The sequence below is a fragment of the Natrix helvetica genome (genome assembly GCF_964273705.1).
Source record: "Natrix helvetica genome assembly, chromosome: 3".
NCBI lineage: Eukaryota > Metazoa > Chordata > Lepidosauria > Squamata > Natricidae > Natrix > Natrix helvetica.
Window position 1 is genome coordinate 44,571,017 of NC_138549.1, and position 26,880 is coordinate 44,597,896.

The 26,880-nt window shown below is 38.8% G+C and overlaps 1 protein-coding gene across 1 annotated transcript in view; it reads left to right on the top strand.

Annotated features, from left to right (window-relative positions):
* The window catches only part of SHROOM2 (shroom family member 2), a 125,745-nt gene that overhangs the window by 88,503 nt on the left and 10,362 nt on the right, over positions 1-26,880 (top strand). The window contains exons 6-7 of the mRNA XM_081946807.1: positions 20,824-21,576; positions 23,769-24,320. Coding sequence (XP_081802933.1) covers positions 20,824-21,576; positions 23,769-24,320 — 1,305 coding nt within the window. The remainder of the gene's footprint in view (positions 1-20,823; positions 21,577-23,768; positions 24,321-26,880) is intronic.

The window sequence follows — 26,880 nt, forward strand, 5'->3', positions numbered from 1 at the left end:
GTGTTTTAGTGCAATTTTTTTTAAAGATGTGAGCATGATGCAAATGTTGTATAGCATTACGAGTGGGAGAGAAGCAGTTATTTAAAAAGTATTTATTTAAATATCTCACAATTGAATTGTGGACTCCCAACTACTGCTGTGTGATAGATATGATAGCCTGTAAGAACACACACATTCTTAATCATTGGCTATGCTAACTGGGATTGCTGAGAATAGTAGTTCAATAATATTAGAGGCCCATTTATAAGTATGATGTGTTTTATTGATAATTAAAACTCAGGTCTTTATAAACTCCTTTACTAAGTACTCCAAGATTCTTCTGGAGAAATCAGTGTGTGTATAATTGTTGGCACGTGGTTTTTATAAACGTTATTTGTTATTTAAGGACTTGCATCCTTGCGCATTTTATAAAAATTGAAAGTTTCCTTTCCCATACAATAAAAAAACATAATAATGCCAAACCTAAGCACAAAAAGCATTATAACAAATCAGTTTTGTAGAAGAATATTTTGTGATTTTTAATATTCCACAAATACAGGTTGTCCTTGATTTATTATCACAGCTGGGATCAGAATTTCCATTGCTAAGCAAGGCGGTTGTTAAGTGAGCCATACCTAGTTTTACAACATTTTTTTTGCCATCACTGCAAGTTGTTCAGTGAACCATACAGTCATTAAGCAAAATAAGCTTTCTACATTGACTTTGCTTGTTGAAAGCCACTGAGAAAGTCACAAATGGCATTCACATGTCCCCTGAACACTGCAACTATTGTAAACAAATGCCAGTTGCCAAGCAGCCTAATTTTTATCATGTGACCATAGGGAGGCTGCGATGAGAAGAACAGTTTTAAATATATTTTTTTAGTGCCATTGTACTTTGAATGGTCATTAAATGAATAGTTGTGTCGATTATCTGAAGAAATATTTTATTTTCTGTATAAATACTTATAATTTTAAATTCTGACAGTAAGGACAATTAAGAATAGATGGGTACTTTATACAAATTACTTTTTTTAAAAAATAAAATATTTCAATATAGTAATTATTTTTACTGACACGTTTCTCTCTTCGATCACAATATACCGTATTTTTGGAGTATAAGACGCTCCTAAGTATAAGACGCACCTAGCTTTAGGGAAGGAAAAAAAAATCTGCCTCTGCCTCCCAGCAATTTGCCTTCTAACAGCAAACGGCCTGTTTCAGTTTCAGCACAGTCTGATTACCACAAGAAAAAAAATCTGCCTCTGCCTCCCAGCAATTTGCCTCCTTACAGCAAACAACCTGTTTCAGTTTCAGCACAGCCTGATTAGCACAAGCAGCTGATCATTGGGCCTCCCGATGATCAGCTGTTTCAGGTTGAAGGGATTGCCATAGCCTATTGCCGCCTCTGTGTGCCCCATTTTCAGCCTCCAAATCCCATTTTCAGCCTCCGCATACCCCATTTTCTACCTGTGCGCACCCCATATTCTGCTTGTTCCGGATGGTGGGGATTGGAATGGACAGAAAATGGGGCATACGGAGGCCGAAAACGGAGCGCGCAGAGGCCAAAAATGGGGTGTGAAGGCTGAAAATGGGGCGCGCGGAAGAGGCAATAGGCAATGGCAATCCCTGCAGCCTGAAACAGCTGATTGTTGTGAGGTCGATCCAATCAGATTTTAAGGGGGGGCAGGGGGGGTTGATCCGGATGGCTCATACAGGCTTGAGGGGGGAGTCTGCCAGGGCACAGGCCATAGCCAACTAATGGGCGCGGGTCGGGAATGCTGGGAAGGGTTGGGATTCCGGGAGAGGCATTAAGCCATTCCATTGGGGGGGTTTACCATCTCTACTGTTTGTGGGAGAGACAGATATGGTGGGGGCCGAGGGCCAAATTATGTTCGGGTTTGGGTATGGTGGTTAATTTTAATTTAATTTTTAAAATTGTATTGTAAATATCAATTGGGGTTTTTTTGGATACTTTGTTTAATGTCCCTTTTAATTTTTGTAATATGTGTTTTCTTTTATGTTGTACGCCGCCCTGAGTCCTTAGGAGAAGAGCAGCATATACATCCAATAAACATAAACCTAAACTGACAATCAGCTGCTTGTGCTTATCAGGCTGTGCTGAAACTGAAATAGGCTGTTTGCTGTTTGGTGCAAGGAGGCAAATTGCTGGGAGGCAGAGGTGAAGGGGTGGGGACCAGCAGGTGGGCAGGACTACATTTGGTGTATAAGACACACCCAAATTTTCACCTTCTTTTAGAGGGGAAAAGTGTGTCTTATACTCTGAAAAATACGATAGTTTTTGTATGTGGATCCTGATGAGATCATAGTCTCCTTTGTTGCAGTACCCCTATTTACATCCATCCCCCCCCCAACTAGCATATCAAATAATAGATTTTAAAAAATAGGGGAATAATAAAACACAGATCAGAATAACTAGCTAGGAACGTAAATCATGAAGCTACTCCAATACTGCCAACATATCTTCTTCACATTCAAAAGGACACAAACAAATAAAAGGGACACCAATGGGATCCCAATATCAGGTGTTATTGCAGAAGCTGTCTTGTGTGAATTAGAACACTCTGGTGCCACTGTGTGGACCTTACAGTTGTCATCTTCAAAAGAAATGCACTGAAAGGCTTTCTGTGACTTTCCTATATTACTGAGTTCCATCTTCCCAGACATATAATTCCCAATGGAAGAAGAAACAGCTAGACAATTACCATTTTTAGATGTGCTCCTCAGCAGGCAGAAAGATGGAAGCCTAGAAATCGCAGTTTAGCGTAGGGCTATCAGCACTCCACACATTCTTAGTTTCAACAGTAACCATCCACTGTCACACAAAAAGACTTGCTTCAGAACACTGTATGGTAGAGAACCCACAGTAGTACCGAGCAAGCTAAACAACTGGAGAAAAGGTACCTTCATGAACAATTCAAGCATAATGGGTACCCACAAGTATTTAATACAAGATGCCTACACAAAATGCAAAGGAAGAAAATAACAAAGAAGATAAAAGACCAACTATATGGCATACTCTTCCATACATCAAAAACATTTCGGAAGCAGTAGAACACATCTTCCAAGATCTGCAAGTGGGCATTGCACACTGCCCAGAGGCTACCATGTGAGGACAAATTATGCATTGTAAAGATCACTTGGAGGTGGGAGATACTTCCAATGTAATCTACCGGATCCCCTGCATGGATTGCCCTGTGACTGTGTAGGACAAACGGGGAGGAAGCTAATCACCAGATTTCAAGAACACAAGCGAGCAGTCAGACGAGGAGACCTGACACTCATTATTCTAAACTCATTGCAATGAACAAAGTCACACATTTAATTTCGCAGATACTAAGATTGTTGGTCGTGCAGATACAAAGATAGCCAGAGAAATGATTGAAGCCTGGAAAACAGGCCCCTTTTTAGTTAACAGGAGTGCTGATTTACTACCAGTTTATCAAGTACTTAGGAGTCAGGGGTTTGGCGGCACAAGGAAACAACAGCCAATTGCCAGCCATCAACAATCAGCCATTAGGAAGCATCACATAAATACAACTCACAGAATAGCCAAATCACTTATTCCAGTAGAGAGAAGTTCCCTGAAAATGGCTCCAACATGAGTCCAAAAGCTCAGAAATGTAAATTTCCGATCCCAGTGACCAACCCAGATTCAACCTTGCATCATTATTTTGAGAGGTGTATATTTGGCTTCCTTTATGTTAAAAGATTCCTTATACTGCCATTGAAACCTATAATCGGGCTGCATTAGGATAAAAATGTTACATTTGAAAACCAAAATATATTTATGGAACTGAAGTTTTTGAGGTTTAAAAAAGAACACAAGCCTTATCTCCCCAGGTCAAGAATTTCTGATCACATAAAAAATGCAATAACTTTTTCCTGTTGCGGTTAAAGTTGGCAATACTTGTATGAACTTCTGAGTCACAGAAGAAAGCAAAAGCAAGCCACTTGTTTTGGGGCATGACTTTGAAAACCCAAGCCATCTGTATAACAGGCAGTGAATCAGAGCTTGGAGCAGATTTCATTTTCTGCTTGGTTTTCAATCTTCTTGAAACAAATTGAATAGAAATTAATGTTTGTATATTGCAGTAATTTAACCCAATTATAAATAGAGAAGATTTCTCTTGTGGGAGCTTGCTTTTATTTGCTTTCAGTGAAAAGTATCTCCTTCATGTAATATTTCTTTGTTCTTATTTTTGTAATACTGATCATGACTTTGTGTAGATATCTTCAACTGAAATTAACTGAAACTTAATCCGTATTTCTTGATTGATTGTATTTATATACCAGCCATCCTTATACCGAAAGCAACATATAATATCACAGTGAGTAAACCACTGAATAATGATTCAATGCTTGATTAAGTAGAATTGGTTCATCTAGTCCTGTTAGCTGCCTGATTACCTGGAAGGCTGACACATTCCTTCTTTAGTACTTGGTTCCAGTTGGTATTTGTGGGGGGGGAAATTGACTCAGTGACTTATTATTCTAAAATGGGATTTGGTTTTATATCTCCTACTATTTAGCATGTATATAAAGCCACTGAGCGATAATTCATCAGTTTAGTTTGCACTATTATCAGTATATGATGATATGCTATTATACATTGTTACCTAGGTCATGTCAAATTTTTCAGCTTTAATTTCCAAACATTAGAGGTGCTCAAACGTTGTGACCTGCCTTGGGGTTTGTAAAGATATTTTGGTTACTTTAATATAATTTAGATGTGATTGGTAAATAACTGCATCAATATCTTAACTTTTTAACATTTTATTTGGTTCATTTACCCAAATCCACAATTATAATATTGTCAAAGTCTTTCTCTGACATGCGCTGTATAAAAGGGAAAAAGAAACACACTGAATTTGAGGCTAGACAATATGTAGTTGCTGTTTATTCATCAAAAATGTCTGTCAACTTGTCCTGAGAGTCCATGACTCCTAGACCTTGGCTTCTGTTGGAAAGGCAAGTTGAGGTTTTTGAATGAGGAGGAGGAGAATTTCCTTCTGTTACACTGATAGTTTATATTTTTATTATTGTGAATGTTGTCACAGGCATGTTATTTCAGAAGGTAAAATATTTAATAAAGTAATTTAATAAATATGCATATTTTGATTTAGAAATTAAATGTGCAGAATCTATTTATGATTGCATGAAAGCATTTTTATATTTAATTTGTAAGACTGTATTTACTATTAGATTTATATCCCACTTTTATTTTGTACAACTCAAGGCTATACAATTCTTTCTATTTCCTATTTTTCCCAAAAACAACCCTATTGTTGGGCTGACAAAGTGACTAGGCCAAAATCACCCAGCTAAGGAAGGTCTAAAATTCAGAGTCTTCAGGTTTCTGGTTGAGCAAAACAAATATTCTTTGTTATCAGTTTCTGCTGTTGTGCACAACATTATTTGGAACTGTGTAGCTGACAACACCAGCATGCTTGATACCGCAGTTCTGGTTTTTCATCAAAAGCTGCCTGAGAAGAAAAGCATAGGCATCAGCTATGCTAGTGAACCTGTTAAATCTTTGGACTTAAAAATTATCGTAAGAGATGGAGATGCCAAGCACCATAAATTATTATAGATTAAAGTGCTATTAAAATAGTATAAAAGATAAAATGGGGATACTCAAGTTCCCATCTCCAGAAACGTGGAGCTTACTGACTGATTTTGCCAAGCTAATTCCCTTAATTCAACCTACCTCACAAAGTGACTATTGTGAGGCTGACTTCCTGTATACTTCCTTGATTTCTTTAGAGATGGACGAGACAGAAATGTAATACATACACAGGTATCATCTCCCCAGGTCTATGATGGCAAGTTATTTCTTGGGGGGTGGAGGATAAATTGGTGAGTTTTTAATTCAGTTTGGTAAGGCCCTTTCTTGTACATCTGCAGCAAAATTATGATTAGAATGCTGCCTAGGCAATTTACTTTAAATGATGTCCCATGCCATGCCTTTGCTTTGCATTTGCTCGATTTCACTGCTATTTCCATGAGAAAGACAATGCAACACACAATGCTCGGATTTTTAATACTGCTCTCATCTCAGAATGCTGGCTCAACCTGCTGAGTCAGATCATTTATTTGTCTGGTCTTACATTGTTAGTTCTAATTTCCCTATAGCTCTCACAATGCTGTGGCCAGCTGACTCTCCCATCTGTACCTAGTTTGAAATGTATTGCGCAGTGCAGATCTACAACCTTGGAGAGGCCATTGAAAATTATGAATAAGCAAACTATAAGTAGCATTAGTAATATGAAGCAGTATTACATTGAATCCGGCTACTGGATTATCTAGTATATGCTTGTCTGCTCTGCCAATTCCCAAAGTTTTAAGGCAAGATATTGGCTTATTGGCTATTTATCAGTCAAGGAGTGCATTTAGCTGTAATTACAGTAGTTAGTAACATAGACAGCAGTTCCCAGTGGTTGAGCTCTAATGCAGGTAGGATCTCTCATTTTCTCGTTGTCAACTTGATTTTTCTTTATAGCAGGGGTGGGGGGAAGGTAAGATTGTTCTTCCAGCTGTCACTTGAAGTTTGATTGAAAAGTGAAGATTTTCCAATCCTGCTTTAGTAAATCGTATCTTAGATTGTCTACTAAAAATGTTGGGATTTGAATATAAGCCCATTTAATACCTTTTCTTTGGTATTTTGAGAAAGTTTTTTTTCCCCCAAGCTACTTTTTTGTTATATTTAATCTCTGCTTTTGTTTACAAATGCTATGCTACCATAGATAGTCTGCTACTCAAACACTTTCAAATCTACCATGTGGAATATTAGGGTTAAGAAGAATCAAATCAAAAACAATATACACAATAGTTCTATCAGCTCAATACTGAATTGAACACCAGTTCAAGACTATTTTTTCTTATCTCATTCTTATTTCCTGCTGCTTTAAACATTTATGTCCATGTTACTGTAATCTCCTAACAGTTTTCATACAAAGCTCTCTATCTTAGTCATTCACGTGAGACGTGATTTTCTAGGAAAGGCATACTTTTGCCAAGAAGTAAAGGATTAGGCAAGAACACAAAAGAAAGGTAATTTTAACAAGTATAATTGAATGATGCAGTTGCCTATTTATGATTTCAATCTTGATGTATTTGGAGGTAATTCAAATGACAGGTTATTTGCTTAGGGAACTACAATGAAGTATGTCTGAAGCTTGGTATATAAATGCTATCAGTTTTGAAATTGGCTTTTCAAGAAACATCAAATCTAGGAAACAATTGGTGCATTGTTGTAATAGTAAACTTTATTACTATCATAAATTCTAAAGAAAAAAGAAAAATCCTGAGATAGCAAATAAAAACTATAGTAAAGCGTATATTTATAAAGCTTAAGTGTCATATTTTCCAAATGGCAAAACAAAATTTAGACATGTTCAGACAAATATGTTGATCAGATACTAACAATGGTAAATAAAGTGGATAAATAAAATGATTTTTTTGCTGCAATTGACAATAGGGACAAATTCTTTCTTTGAATGGGATATCCTGTAATTTCCCCTCAAGAACAGCTGCTGGAAGGGCATTAAATCTTGCCAGAATGCAAGGTCCTTCTGAATTTGGGGATTATTATTTGATTGAAATATCTAGTTATCTTGAATAAAGGTGAGCGACTACTCATCTTTGGATATGGCAGTTAGATCTGATTGCCTTCCAAATCCTTGGCTGTTTAAAGGCTACTTCTGTGTATTCATGAGGATTGGATTGGGGGGAAACCCAATTATATGCATAGAAAAAGCTTTGATGTAATTCAAGGCAATGCTCCTAGGATTCAAGACTTGTCTATGATCAAGGCACTAGCCACATCCAAATCTGTGACTTGTCTATGATCAAGGCACTAGCCACATCCAATTTGGCTTCTAGGAAAGAACACTTGACTTCATGGAGGTTAGACAAAAGGTACTTTTACTAGGGAACTGGGTGTAGCACAAATGAGGCAAGCTGGGAAAAACCCACATGAAAACCATATATTGAAAGCAATCCCCAATGTCCAAAACCCTCCCCTTCATGAGAGCAATTCAATCAAATGCTATTCCAATGTTTTGGGAACCTGGTGCATCAGGCGCTGCTATAAATTCTTTTCCCAGGGCCAATGTCCTTGAAGGCAGGAAGATGGCTTGGCTTTGGCAACTCTAGTTCCTGTTAGTGTCCATAATCCCCAAATTCTCACAGCATTCTTTCACATCTCCAGCACTCTTCCCAAATGCCACTTCTGCCCTGGTTATGGAAGTTGCTAGCAAGTGTCAAAGAAATGAAGATAGTCATCTGACATTTGGTCCCCCTTTTCAGAGGTGTTAGCCCTGGGAAAGAAAAAAAGCGATCAAGTAGGATTAGGCATTTGGAGTTTGTTGGGGTATTTCTGGTGGAAGGAACATTGGAGTTTGGCAGCCGAACATGACATCCATCAATCCATTCAGACTGTGAGGCAGGGAAATGTTTCCATGCAATTAAATACTGTACTTTGCCCTTGTGTTTGAGAGTGTCTAAAATATATTTTACTTCAAAGTGTTGCTCTCTTTCTATAAAAATGGGAATGGGTGGCATGGGAGGAGGCAGGCAAAGGGGGGGGAGGTGACTTCTGGTTTTAGTAGGCTAAAGTGAAAAACAGGGTGGATTCTTTTTCTGGTTCTTTGGCAGTTCTAGTTGCACAATGACCGGGTTTATAATTTTGCTGATAGAGAATGCGCCTATGTGTTTAGGGCCCAAGTTTCCGGATTGTTGGGTGGACTGTATATATTTGATGGAAGGGTATATTCAGTTGGCCACTTTAAACTTTTTTTGCTTGGCACACATTTTATTGGCTTGCCACTTGAATGCTTCCTGCACTGCTTCTAGTGTTCTGTGGGCTACTGGCCAAGTGTTTTGCAATTGTTGTATTCTCCATGGTATCGACAGGAGAGTCCAGGATGGGTTATTCTAGCCTGCTACCTGTTGACTGAATTGAAATTCTGAAGACACACCTCCCTGGTAACAGTCCTCAGTCTTTCAATTCAGTCTCAGCTCGCAGTACTTACTTTCGAGCTCGGGACTCTGAGTTATCGATGTTTAGATAGTTAAATTTAGCTTTTCCCCTAGATTAGTATTGAACATAGGTAGTGATTTGGAGTAGGTTGTTGGAGCCGCAGAACGCATTTTCCCACTCATTGGAGCTGGCTGCAGTTCCTTTTGTACGCCTCAGCTGCAGTCCCTTTTGCCTGCCTCAGCTGCAGTCCCTTTTGTATGCCTCAGCTGCAGTCCCTTTTGCACGCCTCAGCAGAGCGCTTCACTTTCGCTGCCTAATTAAGCCGCGGTTGGTGCGGCATGGCTTCAATTCTGTCGACACTCTCAACAATTGAGACAAGTAGCCCCAGAGCTAATTCCTTCACGGAGCAGCTAGGAAAGGTGGACTTGCAACGAAAGAGTTTTTGGGAGGCTGCGGAGGTCCTTAGCTGCCTCAGCAGGGGTTTTCGTGCACTTTTATTGTGCCAGCCATTTTCAATCGCTGTCAGTTGTGGTTTGAATTCTGAGGCAGTCTGCGATTCCTGCAATTATACCCAGTGGCTCCTAAGCTCTATTTTGTCAAGGAGCGAAGATAACAGATTGGGAAGATGCAGCGGAACTTTTGCATAGGGTCTATGAGGTGCTGGGCATTCAAAGGGACTCAGCACCTGTTTTTTGTGTCAGGAATTTTCGCACCAATTTTTTTCCTCAGTGCGGATGGCAAGTCCTCCAGCCTCATTCTGTTGCTTATTGCTGAGGCAGCGGTGCCAAGTCTGTGTTCCCTTGCTGAGAGGCCTATCTGAGATTGGGGACAGGGAGTTGTCAGAGGCTCCAAAATTTCTTGAGTGATTTGCAGAATCAAGCCTTCTCCCCACCTCCTCCACATCTTCACCAGGACTATCCTTGGTTGGGGATAATTTCTCCTTCCCACCTTCACCAGGACTATCCTTGGTTGGGAATAATTCTCCTGGAGCTATCCCTCTGGTCTGGTCTGTCTGGTGTAAGAGCTGAGCTTTCTCCCCAAGTTTTTCCAAGTCAGGCCTGTTCCAGGCCAGAATATGGAGGACTCCAATGCAGTCTCTGGCCCAGGAAGAAGAGAATCATCACTTTACAAGATGATTCCAATGGCAGAGGCCTTGTTAAGCCCAGGTCAGCCAGCCTAGCAGTGTCTGCGAAGATCAAAGCCAAGGCCAGGGCCCATAAGAGGGCATCCAGAGCAGAGGAGAAAGCGGCCCCAAAAAGGCACAAGGCATTGGACAAAGAATTTAATCGGGCCAGACAAGGCTCAGACTGGCAGAACATCTCAGATCCTAGGCTGGAACGATCCGTTCTGTTAGGGGTCCTCTTGTGTGTGTGCGCGCGCACACACACACACACACACACCAATTTATTTGGGTTCATTAAGTCTGTGAATACCCAAATTACGGTGTTTACTGCACTTTCAGATAATTCTACTATAAAGTGGACAAGCCACTGCTTGTAGAAATCCCATGGGTTTCCCTGGTCTCCTTTTTGCCAAAGCACACACTGGGCAACTGGCTACATAGTTTTCAATGTCTTTTTTTGAGGGACAGCCACCAAAATAACCGTTTGACCAGATGCAGGGTCTTTACAAAACCTGCTTTTAAATTGTGGAAAGTCTATAAAACAATTTCACCCCCCACCTAGGCCAGTCCATCCCTCAGAGTGCACTCCTCTTTGTGACCTATCAGCCATTCATCATCTTTTAAGACAGTTCTGTTTGTCTAATGTTTCGCAGGGGACACTCAATTTAATTTTATCCTGACCTCTTTTGATTTTTGCCACTGCTAATTGATTTGACAGAATGACCAGTCAAATTATTTTAGGTCTGGCACTGTTATAGTGTGGTAATTGGGACAAACCATCTGCAAGGAATCTCCCCTCCCCCCCCGGGAATGTAGTGCAGGGTAAAAGTAAAGCAATTGAAGTATTGCACCCAGTGGGCTTACTTGGGGTACAGTTTCTGCAGGGTTTTTAAGGCTTCCAAGTTCTTGTGATCTGTCCATGCTTCAAATGGGTGTTTAGATCCCTCTAGAAAATGTCACCAGGTTAATAGTGCATTGAATTGCATAAGCCTCCTCTTCCCACACCACCCACCTCCATTCTGTGTCAGTTAGTTTTTGGGAGCTATAGGCACAAGGTTGAAGGATTCTCTGGGGGTTCTCCTATAGTAATACAGCCTCTACTGCCATATCACTAGCATCTGCTTGGATGGCAAAAGTGTCTTAGCGTGGACTCTGCTGCAAATAGCCACCTAATTTTCTTGAAGGCTGCCTTGTATTCCATAGTCCAGTTCAAAGGTTGACTAGGTTTGGGCTTGCCCTTCCCTTTTGTCTTTAATAAGTTCATGGTAGTTAGGGCAATTTGCTCAAAAGAAAAAAATAAATTGCAAATAAAAGTTCACAAATCTCAAGAAGCTCTGAAGTTGCTTCCTTGTGCAAGGGGAGACCCACTCTAGCACTGCATTAATCTTCTCTGAGTCCATCTCCACTCCCTCATGTGAGTTTTGATACCCTAGGTATTCAATTTTGTCCTGATGAAACTCGCATTTGGAGAGCTTAGTGTACAGCTCAGCTGCTCATAATTTTTTAAACACTGCTCACACAAGTTTCACATGCTCATTCTGGTATAGATTAGAATGTCATCTAAATACATAAGCACCCCCTAATACAGGTATTCATGCAGGACTTTGTTTATTGGTTGCATGAATATGGCATTGACCCCTTGGAGGCAAAAGGAAGCACTCTGAATCAGAAACATCCCAGAGGGCAGTTGAAGTTTGTTTTCCACTTATCCCCTTCCTTAATCATGGTAATAGGCTTTTAATCCAACTTCATAAAAGAATTCCCTTGGCTAGGTGGGCTAATATGTCCTTCATGAGTGGTAGGAGATACACATTCTCCACAGAGAGAACCATCTTTCTTTTTTCTGAATAAAACCAGAGCGGCTACCTGGGCCATGGCTGACTGGATGCAGCCACATTGTAGGTTTTTGTCTATGAAAGTGGGGTGTTCCTCCAACTCCTGGGGGGATCATAGAGTACAGTTTGGATTTTGGCAGTTTAGTTCCATGGAGGATCTTGATGGCACAGTCTTTTGGCCGGTGAGGTGGGAGTGCATAGACCCCTTTTTGCTAAAAACCTCCCTTAGATCTCAATATTCGTTGGGGATTTTAGGTCTCACCTTGTTTGATTTTGTGCCACAGTGGCCAGTTCTGTCATATCCTGTGTGGTTTGGCGGTTAGTTTTCTGAGGGGAAGCTTTTTCCTTCCTCAGACCTCCCCCATCATATTTTTTACAGTCTCTTCCACCAGTTAACATTAGAGTTCCATTTTTGGAGCTATTCCAGTCCCAATAAGAGGGGCCTCTCCATTTCCGAAGCTATGATAAAGCTTAGGGTTTCCTGGTGCTTTCCCATCTGCATTTCTACTGGCTCCATTATAAAGTGGGACCCGGCTCCCCAAGCCACAATCCTGTCCAGCTGGGAAAATGTTATGGGCACCCTCAATTGTCGGAGCCTCCGTCCCAGTTTCTCTATTACCTCAGGGCTCACCACGCATCTAGTGCAGCCTAAATCCAGCAAAGCCAACACCTTCCCCTGGGTGCCCGATGATGGCACCTTCATTTCAACTACAATGGTGACAGGATTCTCAGGGCGACTTACTAGCATGTCATTGTCAAAGTCCGTGTTGCTCTTGTCTGAGGTGGTTGGAGTTCCCCAGTCTCCATAACTGGGTGGTGAGAACTCAATGACTTGGATTCCCTGTAGAGTGCGAAAGGGGTTGTACATATTGTCATTGAGCCTCTCTTAGAAGCACTGTGTCAGGATGTCTTTGGACCAGTCACTTAGCTAGCATGCCAATTTACGGAACTTTTAGTTGTAGGCAGCCACCACTTTCTGGTCCTGTTTGATTGCCTTTATGCAGGTGTGCGCCTTCTGTGCCAGTAGGTCTTCTGTAGGTCCATCATGAGTAGGTTGAAGTTCTGGATTCTGGAGCATTGTCATTGTATAGGGAGACCATTCTGCTGAAGTGCCTTCTAGGGCCATTGTCATGCATCTGATCCAGACTGCTTCAGTGATCAGGTCTGCCCTGTACTCTTGTATGTAATTCCACATCTGGGCAAGGAAGAACCCCAGTTGCTTTGGATCCCCTCCCATACTTCAGGCCAAGGGCTGATGGTCTCAGTGCTCCCTGTCTTGGGAGGGCAGCCCACGCTGGAGTAGGAGGCTGCAATGCTGGCGCTACAGCAGGTTGCATTGCCTGGGCTGGTGCTGGTCCAGAGAGGGCAGCGGCTCTGCTGCCATGACTCCCTAGGCAGCCATCACATCCCACACATCTTGATCTGGGATGGCCGTAGTGGCTAGCTGAGCAAGGACCTCTTGGGCTGAGCAGTTCCCAAATGCCTCCTTCAGTCTCCAGGCTTGGTCCACCATGTCCTCCTGGGCTTCTGGTTCCCTTCAGAGGTCTCCCTTGTCCCAGCTGGTGCACCACTCTCCTTGCCTTCTCCAAGGGTTTCCCTCGTGAACGTCATGCCTGAAACCCTCTCCTCCCACTCTTCCTCCTTTATTCCCAAGGTGAGCAACCACTTGGGTTTCAGAGTTTCCTCTCAATGCCCCCATCTCCTGGATGGCCAGCTCTGTCCTTGGGATGATGGGGTTTCATTGTTCATTTCATCACTTTCGTGGCTTGACATCTTTTGCTCAGTCCCCTCAGTAGACATTTGTCTATGGGTTGAATGTTACAGCATCTGACAGTTAAATTGCATATTTTCAAATTAAATCAATATCAAACAAGCATTAAATGTATTTCTGCAGAGCAGGAATGAGGAAGTCTACGTTTTAAATCTTTATTCCACAATTTACTATTGATTATAAAATTTCTTCTGTGTTTTACTTATTTTAAATAATATTAAAGTTTGTCATATTATGCAAATAACTGTTGAATATTTGGTCTCCAAAAAGAAGAAGATATAAACAAGTATTTTGGATCTGTTTATTGAGCTCTGGATGTAATCATTTTAAAGATGATTATCTTCTCTTTTGTACTGAATGAATTGAAGAAGAATCCTATCACATTTGCCCACACAAGAATATGATAGTTATGGTCTGCATAATCCATATATCTGTTTCCACTTAGCTAGATAAGTAGACTTTAAAGCAAAAAAAAAAGTGTAGCTTTTTGAATTGTCTTTTGCATTACTATTGTCCTGGAAGCAGCTATACGAGATCTTGGGTCTTGTAGTTACGTCCGTTCCAGCTAATTTCCCTGGCTCCTACCTCTTTAAATACTTATTTGTATTTAAACTCAATTTTTAAGAATTCTTTGACAGTGCACTTTTGTGTGATCCACAGCTTTATATATATCTGACTAAATATAAGAATTAACGTCAGTGAGATAATAGCAAATATTTAGAAATTCAAAAAGTACAGTTTTTCCTTGGGAAAAAGTATTGAATCTCATGCAATAAACCAGAATTTTTCAGACTTACATAGGGAACCGAATGCGAAATTGAGTTGAGAGGTGCCAAACATCCAAGAAGTTCCCAAAATATCAAAAAGGCATACTATTGGACACTGATGAACTAGTCAAGGAAATGGAGCAAAGTGTAACCTTGCACAGGAATACTCACTTCTAGCTTTACTTTCACTGCAACCACTTAACTTAAAAAAGTTAAAACTATATTCATAAACTTGCTTAGGGAGAAACTCACTGAAGTTTCTTCAGTGTAGGCAAGACATAACTCGTGTGCTGTATACAGATCTGCATCTTGTGAAATACGTGCATCAAATTCTAAATGCGGGTCTTTTCCAGGATTGCAATTCTAAGGCTTTTTTAATAATCTTTTTGACTAAATGAAAATTTGGATAGTGTGTTCCCAGTTTTGAAATTGGGTATGGGTTGCTGCTTTTTTTAATCATAGTTTCATCTGGCCTTGCCTTGTCAGCTTCAACTTTTATGCAAAGATTATAAAAGCCACATTTTATCAGTGATTAGTTACTTTGCAGTCTATACTGCTAATTTTTAATGAGCACAAAATAAGAGATTGCGAGACCTGGTTTTGAGTAAGCCAAGGGTCTGCTGCTTTCATTTATTTTAAAGGGAACATTAAGTATGTTCTGCACTCTAAGAAAATAAGTGAAATAACTGTTGGAATGTAACACAGACGAACAATTACCAGTTTCTTTTGGTAGAGATATATAGCTGAATAGTCAAAAAATATTTGATTAAGTATGGACATATGCCATGACTCACCTATCATATAGATTGAGATTTTAAAATGCCAGATGATTTTTCAATTTATACAGAGTTTGTAGACATAGGTTTTCCAGAACGGGTGTGTTTTATTTTTTAATTAAAATTCATTATTTTTAAAGGATGTGTGCGTGGTTTGTGATGTTTGTGAGAGGAAAATGACCTAAGTCACATTGAATTACATTTCTAAACTCTGTTTGTAAATCCTTCACAGACTTGTTGAAAGTTAATATTGCTGTAACACTTTGCAGGTTTTGCCTCTGGGTGCTTCTGGTGCTTCAAGCTTTCTTTTGTCCTTTTTGAACAGTAAGCTGTCTTTTCAGGGTAATATGATCAGCATGTGTTGCATGAAAAATCACCATTTGTAGTGTATATATGCTCCTTGTTAAATGAAGATTCCACTTTTTTTATAACCCTGTCTGTACTAATGTAATAATTGTCATTGTTAATTACTTTAAAAAAGATTCCTGTTGCTATGTCTCCTGAACAGCAGTTTCTCTTGAAATGAAGCAAAAATCTTAAGATCATCAGAACTTTAGCATGATTGTATGCATTTTGCTGATTTGATAATTGCAACAGAAATTAAAAGATGTTTTGAAAGATAGTATTGAACATTATGGCCATTCAAGCAGTGGCGTAGTGTGGGTTGTCAGCACCCGGGGCAAGTAATTTGCGCCCCCTAACCCGAGGGCGGCCCGACTGCAGCTGCCCCTGGGTCGGCATCAGTCAAGTGAGGCTCTCCATGCTGGCCTCCTGCCTTCCTCCCGAGGAGGAGCTCGACAGGGCAGCGGGAAAAGGCTTGACTGAAGGGAAGCAGGTGCTGCGGGGGTGGGAGGCGCACCAGGGGCTTCGGGAAGGCGCCGGCTCCCCGGGGCGCTCCAGGCGGAGCGGGAGGACGCAGTGGCGTTGCAGCGGCGGGCAGACAGAGCGCAGCGCCGCTCTCCGGCTCCCGCGGGGGCGGCGCGGCCGGTCTTGGCGGCTCCGCTGGGAGATAGGCGGTGCGCAGGAGGGGCCGGGGCCGGGGAGCTTAGTTCGCGGGCCGAGCTGGGCGCGGAAAGAGGCGGCCACAGACCGGCAAAGGGCGGCGCGGGGCGAGTCAGGGCGCCCCCCCCAGATGTTGCGCCCGGTGCGGCCGGCCCCCCCTGCACCCCCCACGCTACGCCACTGCATTCAAGCATGTCATGGTGTCTTTTTGGCTAGTTGCCCTATTGGTCCTTCTCAGATTTGCATGCCAAAATGCAGAACGTGTATGTATGTATGTATGTATGTATGTATGTATGTATGTATGTATGTATGTATGTATATATATACTGGTCATTCACATTTGTATTTGATCCATTTCATACCAATTCATTTTTGACTTTATCTTTTCCTGTTTTACCATATTCACTTCTTAAATACTCTATCCTCATTGCATTCAATTTTCAATTATGTTTGTATTAACATAGCAAACCTTGGTTCCTTGTTAAAAAAAAAACCTTGCAGGATATCCTTCTATATAGTCATTTGGTCTCTTTAAAGAAACATTAATTTCTTGTGATAAACTACCCATTATCTTTCTACCAACTTCTGAACATTTTAAAGTTTCTTCATCATTTCTTTGTCTTCAGTGACATACACAATTTAGCCACTTCCTTTTTTTACTATTTATACACAACTTGAAATTATTCCCTCCTTTATCCTTTATCCATGTCAAACACCTTGGTTTGTGATACATTAATTTTCAGATCCATATCCCACTATCAATCACTGCAACTCATTTGGGTTCTTACATCACATGCAGTCAATTCCCCAACAAGCACATCTCTAATGTCAATACAAGCATTGTTTTTGCCTCTATCCAGAATATAGTAAGGACCAAGTGGACTTCACCCATTCTTAAATTACTCCTGTTTAATGTTGACCCATTTGTTACATATTCCATTCTCATGCATTTGTTATTGTCCTTGATAGTCCTTGTTTAACAACTGCCTTATTTAATCCTCGCACTTATGACCTTACTATATTTGTAAAGCAAAGCTGAAGTAAGATCATAAGACATCATTGTCACTTAGTAACCACTTTGTTTAACAACCAAGTTGCTGGTTCCAATTGTGGTTGTTAAATAAGGACTACCTTTATTACCTACATACCTTTTATGCATTCAACAACCAACAACCAAGTTTAAACTCCATATTTACATAGAGTGGTCCTCAAATCATTCACTCAAAACTGTTTAAATAGTCATATGCATTTTTATATCAACAATATACAATGAACTTTTTTTAAACTGTCTTTCTGAGAAAAAGTCACAACACACTTCCCTTTTTTTTCCATTATCATCTCTCCTAGCCTTTTGATTAAACTCTGCAAATGCTTTCTAAATGCATTTAACAAACTGATTCCTCAATCCTGCTTTTATTTTGCTATCTTTCGTTTTATGGTATTCTTGTGATTAATAAAAAGGCATTGTTCACAAACATGCTAAACAAGTCACTCCATATCCACTCCATAAACAAACCATAATCACAATTTAACATTTGTTTTTTCACTTTGACATTGCTCGTGGTACTATTAATCATCCTTATTTTCACATGTTAATGTTTCAAAGTTTATTAGAGTAAATATCTAAATAATTTCATATAGCTGGCAAAAAACAATGGCTTTCTAGAATTTTTCAAAAATAAACTCCATAGACCTATTTTTTTAACCGCTGTCTTTACTGTACTGACTTATACCTAACTTTAGAAAATGTCTAATTTATTGCTCATTTGGTAAGTAACTCTGCTACAAGTAGAATTCCTAAGTGTCCTGCTTCTCTGTTTCAGCTCCTTTCCTAAACTTACAGTATCTCTCCAGCCTCCTCTAATTAAAGAGCAAAGCTGTCTTCTTTCTGAGACTCAGAGGTATTTCTACTTGGGGTTAATTCTTACAACATACTTGGATCATCTAATATCTGCATTCAGATCCACAAAATTCAATTTAATATTTCAAAGTATGCACATACATTTTGCCTTCCCTTCATCTAGGCAAATCAATTAGGAATTCAAATTTAACTACCGTATTTTTCGGAGTATAAGATGCACCTTTTTTTCTCAAAAAAGAGGCTGATAATCTGGATGTGTCTTATACACCGAATACAGCATTTTTTGCCTCCCGAAGCCCTGCCCCCTTCACCAAAATGGCCGTGCATACCCTTATGGAGGCTTTCAGAGAACTCCTGGGGGCTGGGGAGGGCTGAAATGAGCAAAAAATGGACCATTTTTGCCCCCCCCCGCCCCCAGCAGCACTCTATAAGCCTCCATAAGGCTATGCATGCAATTTTTTTGATTAAAAACAGGCTGTTTTTTGCTCGTTTTTGCCCCCACCCCTCAGGAACACTCTGCAAGCCTCCCCCCCCCCAAGGCCTCTCTTTTTTTGAAGAAAAACGGCCATTTTTGGGAGGTTTGCATAGTGCAAAAACTTTTTTCCTCCTTTTTGGAAAGCTCTTTAACTGATTGATGAGAATTACATTGATCAAGTGCTGTGCTAGCAGAAACAAAGTCTTAGGTGCTGCAGATTGTCAGCTATTTCCTTCTCCAGCACATGGATAAATACACCTGGAAACATCTACCTATCTACCTACTCTCTCTCTCTAACTACCTACCTACCTACTGTATTTCTCTCTCTCTCTCGCTATCTACCTACCTACTCTCTGTCTCTCCCTACCTACCTATCTACTGTATTTCTCTCTCTCTCTCTCTCTCTCTCTCTCTCTCTCTCTCTCTCTCTCTCTCTCTCTCTCTCCCCTCTATCTACCTATGTACCTACCTGCTCCTTCTCTCTCTCTCTCTCCCTGCTTATCTACTATATTTCTCTCCCTCTCTCTATTTCTCTCTCCGTATCCCTCTACCTACCTACCTACACACACACTCTCTCCCTCCCTACCTACTGTATTTCTCTCTCTCTCTCTCTCTCCCTTTATCTACCTACCTACCTATTCTCTCCCCCCCACCTACCTACTGTATTTCTCTCTCTCTCCCTCTCTATCCCTCTATCTACCTACCTACTTTTTTTAAATTTGTCTCTTCAAAACCTTGGCGCGTCTTATACTCCGAAAAATATGGTATAGTTCCACAATCGGAATTGTGTCTTCATGAAAGCAACTAAGGCAACATTATCCTTATTATACTTTATTTTGGAAAAAATTAACCATTTTACCTCATTTGAATGTAAAAGAAGGACCTGGCTGGTTCAGTTTAAAGGGAGGAACAAAGCAGCACAAAAAGCTGCTTTCAATTAAGTAAAACTCATGCATATTTCAGTATCTCAGATATAATCCTCTAAATGCTTTTAACTGGCATCACTATTATTTTTTAAGTAAGTAATAATGTTTATATCCTTTCCAAACTTATGTACAAAATAATAGTTTTAAAAGAAAGAAGTGAAACTCTTCTATTAGTTATATGAAATACTTCATGAATTATTTATAGGAAACCATTTAAATTCCAAACAAATTATTTAACAATTACTTATATCTCACATTCATTATTTCATGTATTTCTTTTTTGCTATTTATTTTACTGTGTACGTAGGGAAATTATAAAAACGGACCCTTTATCTTTTATAATTTCTAGTACTGTCATCTATATATTGAGGGAAACTTTATATGGAAGAATGCTTGAAATATAAACCTATCTTGGTTTATAATGTCTGCACATAAGGATTTTTTTCATTATTGAATAATCAGATTGTCAAAATTGTATAATATGATATTAATTCTACACTGAGTATCCTAAGAATTTCAGATGTAAGAGATGATAGCTTATGGTTGCAAATATGTTCAAAAATTACTAACTCTGCAGATGCCAGGAACTGGCCAAATGAGACTAATTAACAATTCCTGATATGTAGATACTTTTTATGCTAATATAGGAATATAGATACCCACTTCTAATAGGCTGCCCCTTGCAAATTGGATGCTTAAAATTGCTTTATAAAATGGTATTCCCGTTGTGTTAGGGATTTTAAAAGAAGGAAAGTCCCTCTGTTAGTCAACATACCTTTGCAAGCATTGTTCACTTTTGACTGTGAGTGGGTGGGAATTTGTTTCTACACAGCCCCAATATTTTGTAAAATATTTTCATTCCCTCTCTCCTACATTCTCTTCCTTGTATTATATTTATATCAGAATTTTTTTTCTAATTTAAATTTTTAACTGATTTTTAATACAGTTTATTGCAGGGTTTTAAAGGAGGAGGAAAAATGAATATTTTGTTTGAATATAGATCTAGAAACTATGTAATCAGATAAAATACGCTGTGCCTAATTTTGTTCAAGTGGCTTCATTTAGTTCACATGAAAAGGAAATACCAATTCTGTGTGTGTGTGTGAAGTAACTAAAATATCATGTCACAAAATGTAACTCTACATAATCTTAATTTTTGACAACAGTTTTTTGAAAGCCAGTTTTATTACAAAAACATTTGCTTTATTATGGAATACTGTAAGCTTCAACATAATTGAATAATACAAATGTATTAAATGTATTACTGATGCTCAAATAATTCTCCCCTCCCTCCTTTTTCTCCAGATCATCTGATAAAGAGTATTCAGAAGACTGTCTGAGAGAACTCACAGCTCAGGAGGACTACAGTTCAGGAAACAAGTGGAAAGTATCTGGAAGGTCCATTCATGCAGGACCTGCCACAGTTGCATTACAGCAAAGCCGAGGTAGATCTGGGACATTGCCCAGTGATTACAGATATTCACAGGAAAATGTAAACGAGAAAAGCAAAGATTATGGTGCTTTGCCTCTTGTGATTTCTGGACTACAAATATCAGATAAGAATCAGCACTGTTTAACACATATCAAAGCAGAAGAAAATCAACAGGGCAATTCTATACTGCTGAATAAGAAACATGGCTCTTTTCCTCAGAGGCCACCTGCAGCCAAACGAGATAAGAAACACAGACGAGAGGATAGTTTTTCAGCTTCACTTGTTTCAGAATCTTTACTGACAGTGCCCAACAGATCAGATCAGTCTTCCCCTGCTGCTACCAATATAGCTGTAGGCAGCTCATCACCTTCTCAGGTTCCCACAAACATTTCTGGAAAATTTATAAATGCAGAGCTGCCAGAGACTGGGCAGTTAGCACTCACAGAAAATGTTTTTCAGCATTTAGAAGAAAAAAGACATCTCAAATCTGAACCTCCCCTTCCTTCATCTTATCGTTACCATCTAAAATCTAGAATGGAAGCATCAAGATCCCCTTCACCACAGTTTGCTCCACCAAAGCTGACTGATAAGCCACCTGTGGCTGCTCAGGATGAAAATTCCACAAGGTAAGCCACCTTAAACAAACTGTTAAACCTTTGTTACATATTTTATTGTTGAATTTGTTCACCAATTTAATATTAAGATTCCCAGGAACAGTCACTACATGGTTTTAGCAATTTAATGTTAAACTTCCTAGAGAGTTTTAGAACCACGTTCTTTTATCTCAACAGAAATTATACACAATTTATTTCAGCTTTTAAACTGAGTTCAGTGCAACATGCTTAATTTCCAAGTGAATCTCATTAACAGCTCTTGAAAATAAGGATAATCATCCAAGGACTCTAAGACTAATTAAAGAATAGAAAGCACAATATATGAACATTTGCTGTGATTGCATGTTCCCTTTTTATCCTAAAACTTATTTTCCAAGGACTATTTTGTGAGTTATACACATGGCCATGTTAATAAAATCCAAAGAAAACAGAATGCATGTATCCAGTCTTATATATACTATTACAAACATATTTGGATGTTTCCAAACCAGAGGTTCATACCTTTCTCACTATGGAAATCTGAAAGTTATTTTTATGAATGGTTGAAAACTGCTATCAATGTTGCCAGAATAGTTAGCAAAACAATGTTAATCTACCTTCTCTAAGTGAACAATTGTATTTCTAGGATAGAAGATGAGGGTGGCTCCAGGGAACCATATATTACAATGACAGTTCTTTGGACTTAGTTTTATTGCCAGCAGAACAGGACTTCCTAAAATAAAACAAAGACAGCCTTAGACAGTTTCTAAACATTTCTGCTCCCTTCATAGGCAGATCACCATAAAATACAGCATATAATACAACAATTTCTTTCCCATTATAGCCAATAATAAAGGATATTTAACATCAGAAATAAGTAAAACAACTGCCAAGAAAATTAGCTTTTCACTGGTACAAGTTAGCAGGATTTTATATAAAAGTATAGAGCTCCTGCTTTGCTGCCCTTCAAAATCTTGTACACTGAATTTTAATTTGTGAATAACACAAATGGGACATATTATTCATATTTTGTAAAGCAAAGAAAGAAAATAGATATATCTGGGAAGACCCAAGTCAAATCCCCAATACATTCACTCCAGTTGCCCCAGTAGTTATGCAATCACAATCTGCGCACTGGGCAATTGTCTTGCATTTACAAGGGTTGTAGTATCCTGTGGTCACATTATCACCATTTGCAACCTTTCTGATGGGCTTACCACAAGTAAGGCAATGGGAAGGGTAGCAAGGAAGATGGCAAGTTGCTCCCGTCCCCTCCTCCTGCAGCAATCGCTCCTCCTTGCCCAGCCATGCTCATTAACTGGATGTCCTCCTGCACTCATAACAACCATCTCTCCATCTGGCCACGTTATTGGTGCACCTTGGCAGCCACTCCTTGCCTTTCCACTTACCCATCTCTTGGCCTATTTGCAAGATGCTAAAAACATGCAACTTCTTGCCAGCTTCCTCATTAACTTTACTTGTGGAAGCTGTCAAGAATTCACAAATCACAATCATGTGTGCTCTTTCTTAATGACCTGATCCTTGCTTAACAACCGCAATGGGGGCTACCTAAATTGCCTTTGCTAAGCAAAGGAATCACATGATGCCATTCTTTATGACTGCATCACTTAGTGATGGAAATTCTATTCCCAATTATGGGCTCTAAGTAATAAATGCCTTAAGTGAAGTAATCTTTATTAGTCTCAGCTACAGATTTACCAGATGTTATGTCTCATATACAAATTCAAGTTTCATGCTGATTTATACATTGCTATTCAATTGTTCACTTATATATAATGAACATAGCTTACATTTTAGAAAACTTTGTTTATTATAAACAATGAGAATCTTGTTTAGATTACAATAGTAATTTGCACATTATTGGAAAGAATTGTCATTGAACAAAGTAGATGTTTCTTCATATCAATATATGTGGGATCAGTCAGTACATTTAGATTTATTTTTTTGTTCATCTTTTTAAAAGTAGAAAACATGTTAGATATCTTTGAAATTTCAGTCAAGTGCGGTTCTTTGTACATTTTATAACTTTAGTAACAATAGGTAGTGCTCAGTTAAATAAAGATATTTAAAATATACATGGGAATGTGAAAGATAAAATGTGATAAGTTACTCATTCCTAAATTCATAAAGAGGCTATTATTAATCTATATTCATATCAGTTTATATAATATATGTAATGTGCTATTTTACCATTTTTTCTAAAGAATTGAAAGAGTGATAGATAACAATACAACCGTAAAAATGGTTCCAATCAAGATTGTACATTCTGAGAGCCATTCAGAGAAGGCAAGCAGGCAGAATCTTGGGACCACAATAGACCCTCCTACTTTACCAAGCGGCTTAGAAAAAGACCAAATCAAGACACTTGGCACTTTTGAACAGTCCTATTCACGTTTTTGTGCTTATACAAGACAAGGTGTGGAAACTGAGCTTGAGAACAAATCAAACCTTTCTACTTCGCAATCTACTGAAAGCTTTGGGAGGAACATAAAGGAGAATGACATATCCACCCATGCAGTTAACTACGTGAGAGCTAAAGAAAAGACAATTGAGGACTGGAAATCAGAAGAATTAGCTAGAGAAATAGTGGATAAGGATAAATCATTAGCAGAAATTTTAGACCCAAATGTGAAAATAAAAACCACAATGGATTTAATGGAGGGAATCTTTCCCAAAGATGAACATCTCTTAGAAGAAGCACAACATCGCAGAAAATTTCTTTTAAAGGTTTCAGCACCCAAAACTGAAGAGGAAAAGTGAGTACATATTGTTCCAACACAAATTAATGCTTTTATCTTTTTTAAAAACTTAAATGTGCGCACACACTATTTTAATTTTTATTCTATTAAAATATAAGTTATATAATCAAGACAAACATAGCAAACATAACTACTGTAACTTTCTTCCAATTCACACCCGGTTCTGGTTGGGATTTAGATTCTAACTCGGGGGGAAAAACAGCTTTGAAAAGGCTAAAATACCCAACGTTCTATTTTCAGGGACCAAATACTTGTGTTAAGTTGACAGACTAGAGATGAATCCCTATTTCTCCTAGTGGTTTATCAAAAACGTATAAATACTTAATGATTGTGGAGGTTTCATTTCACTATTATATATGCTTGTTGTTGACAGATTCACTGTGCCTTCCTGGATAAGAATTGTTTTCATTGCTTCCTAGTGTTTTATTATAAATGTTATCTTTCATAGCAAGTAAGAGTTACTGTACAGAACAGGGAGCTCTACAGTAATTTTGTACTGTAATTACAAGTCACCACCAACACTGATATCTACATTTCTGAGCAATCCCAGTAGATCTTACAAATTCAAATTAAGAGTGGGTAAATTGGATTAGCACTAATACGGTGTGTGGGTGAGTGTTGGATATGACAGATGCTGAGTCAGATCAGTGAATGGCTTTGGGCGAGTCACTATTTTAGACCAACTTACTTTTCAAATCTGTTGCAGGGAGAATGAGATAGAACTTGCATATATGTAATCTTGAGTTGTCAGAAGAAAAAGCTGGGCTAATTGCAATAAATAAAATAAAAAACAATACATCCTAGTAAATATTCTGATAAATTATAGTCTGATTCACCATAAGGAAAAGTCACTTAGTCCTATGACAACATTGTTTTCTCATACAATAGCAGAGGAATTCTTAAATCTTCCAGTAAGAGTTTGTAAAACTTAATAAAAATCATAAAGTATATAAAATATTTTACATATACTATTGAGCTTTGGGGAAAAAATTAATTTGGATATTTCTGTAGATTTTTGGAGGAGAATCATAAAAAATTGCAAACATCTAACTGAAAATTTATGAGAGATAGAAAATGAAAATATAATATTTTCACAAACATAAATACACACACACACACACACACGTAACTCTGGAATCTTATTTCCAAGCAAGTGATTGTTTGGTTCATGTTGCTTCATGCCAAAAAGAGAGACAAAGAGCTGTTTATATCTTAGGTATTCAAATTTTGTTCCTCTTAATAGAGTGTCTATTAAGTGTAGCCAGTTGAGGGATGAAACAATGTTGATTACTTTTTTGCAGTGATATGTGATAGAATTTTTTTAATTAAAGTTTTTTTTTCATTTTCATAACACATAACCACATGTATACTCTATACCAACATTATTTTATATTATTAAATATTAATAACAATTCGTCTTACCATCAACTCCCAAAAAACAATTATTGGTTCCTCTGCTCTCCATACACCATATTACCCTGTCCATCACTTTTTCCCCCCCTCTCCTCCTCCTCCCTACCTCCTTTCTACCCTCTGTCATTCTTCTCTTCTCTACTTCCCCTTCCTCTCTTCTTCTCATCTCTCCCCTTTCCACTCCTTCTTTCTCTCCCCCTCTCCCCCCACCCTCTCTCCTTACCCTGTCTTCTTCCCTTACCTCTCCCCTCTCTTCCACACTCTCCCTCTTATCCTCTGAGCAAGCTTCATTTTAAGTTGATGGTATCAGGCCTGTAGTTATGTTCCTTTTAGGATCTTTGGCCTGCCACACTCTCTATTATTTCACTGTGATGTTTCATTAGTGTAGTAATTTGGAGGGGGGAATAGAAAGGAGTAGAATGGTGGAATGTGTTGTTGTTATTCTTTTCTAGAAGCCCAAGGTCATCTTTTGTCTCCGCACCTTGGCATCTGACCGAACTGGATGGGTGGAGATGCCAGCATGGCCGAAGAAGATTGGACCATGTTCTGGATTTATGGGTGGGAGATAAGATCATGAACTTTCAACTGGGTGGAATCCCAGGAAGCTTTAGAATTGGGATTTCCACAGATGTGCCAACATGTCTGTCTTATTAAATTGGAACGTTAAGGATAGCTCTGCCTTGGACTCTGATTTAATTCTGCATGATATTTGGAACGCTGACAGATGGTTTTTATAATTTCATATCAATAAACCTCTTTAATTTTAACATCTTTTTTCAAGCAATGAAGAAGAAAAAAGTATACATATATAGCAATTATATTTTTAGACTCCCCCCCCCCCCAACTTATTTTATTCCGGAATGTGGACTTGATTACAATTCCCAGTTATTCTCATCATAATATTGTATAGTTATATATCATTACCTGCCCCAAATTTTAATCTGCCTTTATAATCTCATTCTAAGTATATTTCATGTTTTCCCTCTATTTTTCCATATCTTAACTTAGCTTATATTTGATTGTCTTTAAATAACAATCTGTGCTGCTCAGTGTTCATTAGAATTCCATTGATCTACTACATAAAATAACAAGCAATACACACTTCACTTTGTTCATCTTCTTAAAAAATCTATATTAATTCATA